The 8,893-nt window shown below is 39.8% G+C and overlaps 1 protein-coding gene across 1 annotated transcript; it reads left to right on the top strand.

Moving 5' to 3' along the window:
- Positions 1-8,893, top strand: LOC148842363 (glycine dehydrogenase (decarboxylating), mitochondrial). The gene is made up of 15 exons (XM_088956884.1): positions 1-2,197; positions 2,298-2,543; positions 2,627-2,704; positions 2,807-2,907; positions 2,991-3,186; positions 3,307-3,432; positions 3,535-3,720; positions 3,842-3,955; positions 4,309-4,461; positions 6,021-6,209; positions 7,168-7,245; positions 7,358-7,483; positions 7,553-7,651; positions 7,783-7,900; positions 8,534-8,893. Exons 1-15 carry the CDS (start codon positions 971-973, stop codon positions 8,626-8,628), a joined length of 3,132 nt encoding a protein of 1,043 aa, XP_088813010.1. The 5' UTR covers positions 1-970; the 3' UTR covers positions 8,629-8,893.

An 8,893-nucleotide genomic window follows, 5' to 3' on the forward strand; every position in this document is an offset into this window, starting at 1 on the left:
AACAATATTCAAATCAAAACTTATTCACCTTCTTTTTTGCTTTGGCAGGTAAAGTTGCAACTTTCTTTAATTTAATTAATTAATTATTAAACAAATTAGAATAATTCATAGTTTTGTGGGTCCCTCGGGTTCGGTGGCCGCCAACCTCAACCTCATCCTTTTCTGCTTCGCAGCATCACAGAGGCGGAAGTGGAAGGATCACTTAATTTCGAACCTGCTTCTCCCGTCCCGTTTCCCTGATATTTTAGTTGGAGCAACTGAAACCCAAGTGCCCGACACCGGCACAAACACGATGACCTGCCAACGAGAAAAATTCTGAACACAGAAACCTCAATCTTTTTTGCTTTGAAGCATCTGTGAATTCTGAACACAGAAAAAAAAAAAAAAAAAAAACGTGTAGATTAATTTGTGAGGTAGGAGAAAACGATAAGTAGGAAGTGAAAGAGAGACCTGCCAACGAGGAATCTCAGATTCTTCTCAAGCCAAAACTAGAAAAGAAAAGAACGGATTTTTCTTGTATATATTTATTTCAATCCAATAGAACAAAAATCAAAGAAATGGGAGCGATAGTAAATAGTAGACAGAGATGAAAGCAAATTTGGGCCACTGAAACTCCATCCTCAGTGAGGCTACGCCTTCCATTCGTTTTGGGTTCCAAGAATTTGAAGCTCAGATTTATCTTCAGAGGCAGAGGTTGAACACAGGACATCTTCCCACACTTGCCACGTTGGTCATGATATCTTCTCTCCTGTCTCTTCTTGGTGCATTTCTAGTGCGCATTCCCTTAACCTACGCACCCTTCAACCACCACCGTCACCAAATCTTGGATTGGTGAACTGTAATTTTCTTCATTTTCTTATTTATATATTTATATATTCGTATATTTACACACTCTCCCCTGCTCTCTCTCTACATACACACACAATAGTCCTCTACCACCTACCCGGGGGATCCCTCAGCCTTGCGAATCATGGAGCGCGCTCGCCGGCTCGCCAACCGGGCGATTCTCCGACGCCTGGTTCATGAGTCCAGGCAGCAGCAGCGCCATGCAGCTTCTTCCTATTCTTCGCCGGCGTCATTCATTCCTGCAAGGTATGTCTCCTCTCTATCTCCTTCCGTATTCCCAAGTACGGCTTCTCGATCTGCCGATATTGGGTTCGGTCTTGGGTACCAGACTCGATCGATTTCTGTCGAAGCCTTGAAGCCCAGTGATACTTTCCCTCGTCGACACAACTCTGCCTCCCCGGATGAACAAAGTCGAATGGCTGAGTCGTGTGGCTACTCCACCCTGGATTCCCTTATCGATGCCACCGTCCCCAAATCTATCCGGATTCAACCCATGAAGCTTCCCAAGTTCGACGAGGGCTTGACGGAGAGCCAAATGATCGAACACATGAAGAAATTGGCTTCCAAGAACAAAATTTTCAAATCCTTCATTGGGATGGGCTATTATAACACCTACGTCCCCAGTGTCATTCTGAGAAACATCATGGAGAATCCCGGTTGGTATACCCAGTACACTCCTTACCAGGCCGAGATATCCCAGGGGCGTCTTGAATCCTTGCTCAACTACCAGACCATGATCACGGATCTTACCGGCCTACCCATGTCCAATGCTTCTCTTCTCGACGAAGGAACTGCTGCTGCAGAGGCAATGGCCATGTGTAACAACATCCAGAAGGGAAAGAAGAAGACTTTCGTTATTGCCAGCAACTGTCACCCGCAAACTATTGACGTTTGCAAGACTAGAGCCGGTGGATTCGATCTCAACGTTGTCACTGCCGATCTGAAGGATTTTGGTTACAAATCCGGTGATGTCTGTGGTGTTTTAGTTCAGTATCCCGGCACCGAGGGCGAGGTTTTGGATTATGGAGAGTTTGTAAAGAATGCTCACGCACATGGTGTCAAAGTTGTTGTGGCGACGGATCTGTTGTCACTGACAATGTTGAAGCCCCCTGGTGAATTCGGGGCTGATATTGTCGTTGGGTCGGCTCAGAGATTTGGTGTTCCAATGGGGTATGGAGGTCCTCATGCTGCATTCCTTGCTACATCCCAGGAATACAAGAGGATGATGCCTGGAAGAATTATTGGTGTCAGTGTCGATTCATCAGGGAAGCCTGCTTTGCGTATGGCAATGCAGACCAGGGAGCAGCATATCCGGAGAGACAAGGCCACCAGCAACATCTGCACTGCACAGGTTTGAGATTAGTTCCTCCCAGTTAACATTTTGGATATGTATTATGAGTTCAGTTGTTTTCTGTGCTTGGATTGAAATAGTATTACATATTTACTTGTAGGCGTTGCTTGCAAATATGGCTGCTATGTATGCGGTCTATCATGGACCAGAAGGACTTAAAACAATTGCACAGAGAGTCCATGGACTTGCTGGGACTTTCGCACTTGGGCTGAAGAAACTTGGAACAGTGGATGTCCAAGGTCTTCCTTTCTTTGACACAGTGAAGATCAAATGTGCTGATTCCAAGGCAACCGCTGATGCTGCTTACAAGAGTGAGATAAATCTTCGGATTGTGGATGCAAACACTGTAAGCATGATTTTTTTTTGCCACTTGTTGATAAATCATGAATCTATACTATGAATCTGATTTGGATTCTGTTCTTTTGTCAGATAACTGTGTCATTTGATGAAACAACCACCTTAGAAGATGTGGATAAACTCTTCCAAGTGTTTGCTTGTGGCAAACCTGTGAGTTTCAGTATCTTAATTTTTTGGTGATGCTGATGATTCTCAATATTAATCAGTTTATTTTATGGTGTAACTGTAACCTTCTTTTGGTATAACTTCCAGGTGACATTCACTGCAGCATCTCTTGCACCAGAGGTTCAGTCTGTCATCCCACCAGGGCTCGTAAGACAGAGCCCATATCTTACCCACCCAATTTTTAACACGTACATCCCTACCCACCGGAATTCCTATTGATATTATGTTTTGTATTTTATAAACCAATCTGACTTCAATTTCCTTGAAACAGGTATCATACAGAGCACGAGCTCCTCAGGTACCTTCATCGACTGCAATCAAAGGATCTCTCGCTATGCCACAGCATGATTCCCCTGGGATCCTGTACAATGAAATTGAATGCAACGGTGGAGATGATGCCTGTGACATGGCCTAGCTTTGCAGACATTCATCCCTTTGCCCCTACTGAGCAAGCTCAGGGGTATCAGGTACTCAGAGGGCATCATCTGCCATGAATTTCTAATTTTAATATTGCATTTCTAAGTGTGAGACAATAAGCAATGGTCAACCACAACTGCTTAGTTTTTATGGGTTTCTTTCTCTCTTAGGAAATGTTCGAAGATTTAGGTGAACTTTTGTGCACCATCACTGGATTTGATTCTTTTTCACTGCAACCAAATGCTGGTGCTTCTGGGGAGTATGCTGGGTTGATGGTTATTCGTGCATACCATATGGTAATGTGATGCCTTTTTGCATCTTTTTCCACTGGCGTGAGATAAAGGGTTTCTACAATTTGTACACATCAGGATAATATGCCCATTTGATAACAACTGTAGGCAAGAGGAGATCATCACCGTAATGTTTGCATTATACCTGTCTCGGCACACGGAACCAATCCTGCAAGTGCAGCTATGTGTGGAATGAAAATTGTTTCTGTTGGAACTGATGCCAAGGGAAACATCAATATTGAAGAGTTGAGGAAGGCTGCTGAGGCAAATAAAAACAACCTAGCTGCTCTTATGGTATGCATAATTTGTTCTGAAATTGGTTTTGGAATTTACCTTTAACACAAAACTTCTAAGAACATTACATGTGTAACACAAGTACCTTTTCTTTATTGAGATGCTTGATTGAATGTTACAGGTTACATATCCTTCAACTCATGGAGTGTATGAAGAAGGCATTGATGAGATATGCAAGATAATTCATGACAATGGGGGTCAAGTTTATATGGATGGGGCTAACATGAATGCACAGGTTTACTTCTCTCCATCCTATTCTCTCATGCTATATGTGAAAGTTGTAGACTTCATACATACCAGGTCATGTTTTTTCCCATGCGATGAATTTGATCTTTTTATCTCAATGTATCCTGACTGAATGTAGTTTCATTTGAAGAGGTTGCATGTTGGGTAAATACTATTCAGGTCGTCATGCTTTTAGTCAAGTAGAATTTCGACCTGTTACAATTGTACTTGCTTAGGTCTGGATGGTAACTACCATTATTTTGGGCATCAATTGGTGCCTACTGACAATGATGAAGTATCATCCTTTCCAGTACAGTCTGTCACTTTCATTTTGTTTTGACAAATTTCTTTCTTTCATTCCAGGTAGGACTCACAAGCCCAGGTTGGATTGGAGCAGATGTTTGCCATCTCAATCTCCACAAAACATTTTGCATTCCACATGGTGGAGGCGGTCCTGGCATGGGTCCAATTGGTGTGAAGAAACACTTGGCACCATTTTTGCCATCTCATCCTGTGGTAAGACAATTGGTTAATATCAAATGTTGTCGTGCAAAGGAGTAACCTCTAAACTTGGAACTGATTTTGGAAGGAATTTAATGTCCTGAAAAACATGCTTGCTTTGGTATCCTCTTGTTGTTTATCAATCATGCAATAGTTATTGAACTGATACAGAAAAGGAAAATACAAATTATATTTCTGTTATGCGAAAGAGTAATTTCTAAACTATGAACAGATTTTTGTTGGAATTGAATGTCCTTGAAACATATTTTCCAGGGTATGCTCTTGTTATTTATCAATAATGCAATAGGTATTGTGTGTTTCTATTTTATAAGGTTGTACTTGACTACAAAGTACGCCTGAACTGTGTTCTGCTTGCCAGAACAGCAAGAATTTGAAAGAAATTTTTATTTCTAACATTCCATGCTTCCTGGATCCCTGATGTTTAAATCATTGTCAAGTGTTAGTTTTTGAAGTCAGGAAAAACTGGATCTTTTTGTCATGGTATAATGTCAGTGTGACTCCTTTCATGAGAATCTGATAATGAAGATTTCAGCATTGTTTATGAAAATAGGGGTAAAGAAAGAAACAATAATATTATGACATAGTTATGCACTAATTTTTCAGTTTGCAGAGCCATGTTAGAAACTGGCCTTCTGCTTTCTTAAGAACACTAATTCTTGCAGCATGAAAGCATTCCCTCAAATTTGATATGGAATCATCTAGAGAGGACTGGCTTTATAATCAGTGGATTTCCACTTTCACTGTGCAACAATACTGAAGGGGCCATTAGTATTTCTTGGCTTCTATTTTCTTTAGGGATTCCATGGTCCATCTTAATCCAATAACTGGAAGCTTTTAATTAGGATTTGGAAAGATAATTGTTGTTTGTATGAGTCTTCAATATTCTTATTTGAGTAGAGGGTACTTCTTCGGATTTTGTTTTTCTTCTGTTGTCTTTTATTACATCATGATACAATGGGGGATGTTTGCTTTTACTGTCAATCAGCATGCATTTTGTAGAGATGCATTAGCATTTAGCACATAGAGAGGGCATATAAATGCTGGTTAGTTCTAGGTTTGACACCAATTAATCAATTTGTACTGTTAGATATGACTACTGATTTATAAGAGAAAAGCTAGAGAAACGCAGTAGAAATTATTATCATTATTGATTAAAGTCACATGTTAATTTATTAGTTACATGTCACGGAAGATATGTTTTAGAAATTATATATTCACCATGATATGTCTGTGTACCTCATCTTTAGTTAACTTTGATGAGAGAATGGAACTGAAAATAACTATATCAAGTCTAATAATGACCTTATATGTAATTGTGTATGATCTGCTTCTTTTTCTTTTTTTTATTCATACATTTTCATTCAAGATGTCAATATGAAGGTGGAGATTCGCTTCACAAACTGTCCCCTGCATGAACTTACAAACTGATAAAATGGAAACATTTGGTTATCAAGGGTTTGAAGTTCCTGGATTTTTTTTTTTTTTAATTTCTATAGCTAAAATGCAGAAGAGCCAATTCCAGATTCTTATTCATTTGTTAAAATGTTTTGAAGGTATCTACGGGTGGTATACCAGCTCCTGATAAATCCCAGCCACTTGGTACCATTTCTGCTGCACCTTGGGGTTCTGCACTTATTTTACCAATTTCCTATACCTACATAGCTATGATGGGGTCCGGGGGACTCACAGAAGCATCAAAGATAGCGATATTGAATGCAAACTACATGGCAAAGCGTTTGGAGGTCTGTAAATAATCCTTAAGCATTCAATTATCAAAAAAAAAATCCTTAAACATTCTTTTTTTTTTTTTTCTATCTCCAGTATACAATTTAAGATTTCAAAAGAGAATATGTGCTAAGAAGTGGTCTGGTTAACTGGTAATTGCTTTCTAAATAAAAAATAAGGCCAGTTTTGATTCATCTCCTTTTAGTGAAAGTGTTGAGGGCCCGGGAATAGGATCTCGTCACGGGTCGGTCCACGGGGAAAACCTCCTGTTTTCCCTTGTTCCTTCCTGCTCGTGATGAACCTATCTTGGCGCCCTTGGTGATTTGTCCAAGAGATCACCAACTCTACTAACTCACTCTTGACTGAATTATTTGATATCTCATTCAATAATGGGGTCTCCTTAAATAGGAGATTACAAGAGTCCTAATCAAGGGGAGTCTCCTTGCTGAATAGGGAGACTTCCAGTTCTATCTTGCTAAGGATAAGATAAGCTAATCCTAATCTGATAAGCTACTAACAAGATAAGATAAGCTAAGCTAATCCTAATCTGATAAGCTATTAACAAGATAAGATAAGAGATAAGAACAATAAGATAAGAACAAGCAAAATGAGCTAATCTAATCTAGATAAGGCTGCTGTTGCCGAACTGGGTAGGATGAGCATCACTGAATCCTTGCTGCTGCTGGCGGTGGGCCCGGGGCCTGTTGCTGCCGGTGGCAACGGTACGTCTTCCTGAGGAAGGCGTCCATAACAGAAAGGCTGCTTTCAAAGAAGGCCATAATAGGATTTAGGATTTTGCAATTAATTTCAAACTAGAGGTCTCAATTGTGCTTGTCACCCATCTTTACAAAATGCATGGGTGTGTATATCTTGTTGGATTAAATACTTGCAGATTTTTGCTTCCTTTGTGGAAAAAAAGTTGTAGACAACACCATTTTTATTGCAATTTCCATTCTTATGCTTTGGCATTTGCAGAACCATTACCCCATTCTTTTCCGTGGTGTAAATGGGACAGTTGCTCATGAATTCATCATTGATTTAAGAGGTTTCAAGGTACTTCATTCACCTCAAGTATTTTTCTTTTGGTGTGTGTGTGTTTGAGTGTGTGCCACTCATTCCTTTTCTGTTGGTTCCTGGAGTTAAAAACAAAATGATTGTGTTGTAGAATACTGCTGGAATAGAGCCTGAAGATGTTGCAAAGAGACTTATGGATTATGGATTTCATGGACCAACAATGTCATGGCCAGTGCCTGGTACTCTTATGATTGAACCAACAGAGAGTGAAAGCAAGGTACATCTATCTCGTTGTCCTTTTTCTTTCTCCTTTGTCTGCTTGAAGTAACTTTATTTTCTTTTTCAGGCTGAGTTAGACAGGTTTTGTGATGCTCTTATATCTATTAGAAAAGAAATTGCTCTGATTGAGAATGGGAAGGCTGATATTAACAACAATGTCCTCAAGGTAAATAGAGTTTACGTTTGGTTACTAGTAACTAATGATTTCTATCTGAAAAACTGTAGCATCATAATTGCATATTTGGAGACATTACTTGGACATAATATCCAGAGAGATTAACTGAGAACCACATGCAGGGAGCTCCTCATCCCCCATCCTTGCTCATGGCTGATGCATGGACAAAACCATATTCACGGGAATATGCGGCCTTTCCTGCTTCATGGCTTCGCACTGCTAAGTTCTGGCCTACAACAGGTACCAACCAATTGTTGGATCTTCATAACATATAAACCATTTTATATCAGTAATGTCAAGAGTAAAATAGTATGACCGTTGTTTTCCATGTCTCCGTTATTTGTTGCTTGGCTTCATTATATATGAATTTGTCCAGTTTGGGTAGATTCTTAGCTCATTTTCTTGGGTTTTTTTTTTTTTTTTTCTAAACAACCTCTTAGCCTTCTACCCAGTCTATGACCAGATTTTCTTAATCTTTTGAACCTCTCCGAGGAGAAATTTTCATAACATAAAGTTAAGTTGTGTATGCTGTTTTCTCTTTTGAGAGTTTTCATGGATGCTCCTACATTGCTAAAGGTAAAGGGAGCAACATTACGGCGATGCCCATGTGGAAAATTGGTCTTGTAAGGATACAACTTGGGTAGGTTTGGCTGGCTAGATTTCATCCTACAAAATGAAGCTCAATTGAAACTCCACTGGCATTTAATCTAGGGATGGTGATCCCTGATTCAAATTGCCAATCCATCCTTTATTTTCCTACTCTTTATTCCAGGGCTGTGGAGTGAATGTATTCTGTCTATGTTTGTCTCTGTGTTTTAGTTAGTTTTTCAGTGCTTCTAATAATAGTGGGATTTGTTGGATGTGGCTTATCAGGACGTGTTGATAATGTCTATGGTGATCGCAATCTCATCTGCACGCTTCTCCCAGCATCACAAGTTGTTGAAGAACAAGCTGCAGCCACTGCATAGTCTTTGGCTTGCTACATCTGGTTGGAAGTGTTTCGACTAAATTGGAATCAACTTCATATTTTCTTCCTCTTAAATGTATATAAGCAGTCCATATTTGTGCATTCATGTGCAGCTGCAGCTGCCAACTTTTCAGCTTAATATATCAGCTGCTTCAAAATTCATATACATTTGTTGCTGGTTGCAACTCAGGGTGTTGTAATTACTTATCATTGGCTCACTCTTTAGGATCTTGCATCATATCAAATTATCACTTCTAGTTTGGAAA

Source organism: Nelumbo lutea, chromosome 8 (genome assembly GCF_056320005.1).
Source record: "Nelumbo lutea isolate HS-2025 chromosome 8, American lotus-T2T, whole genome shotgun sequence".
In the NCBI taxonomy this organism is placed as follows: domain Eukaryota; kingdom Viridiplantae; phylum Streptophyta; class Magnoliopsida; order Proteales; family Nelumbonaceae; genus Nelumbo; species Nelumbo lutea.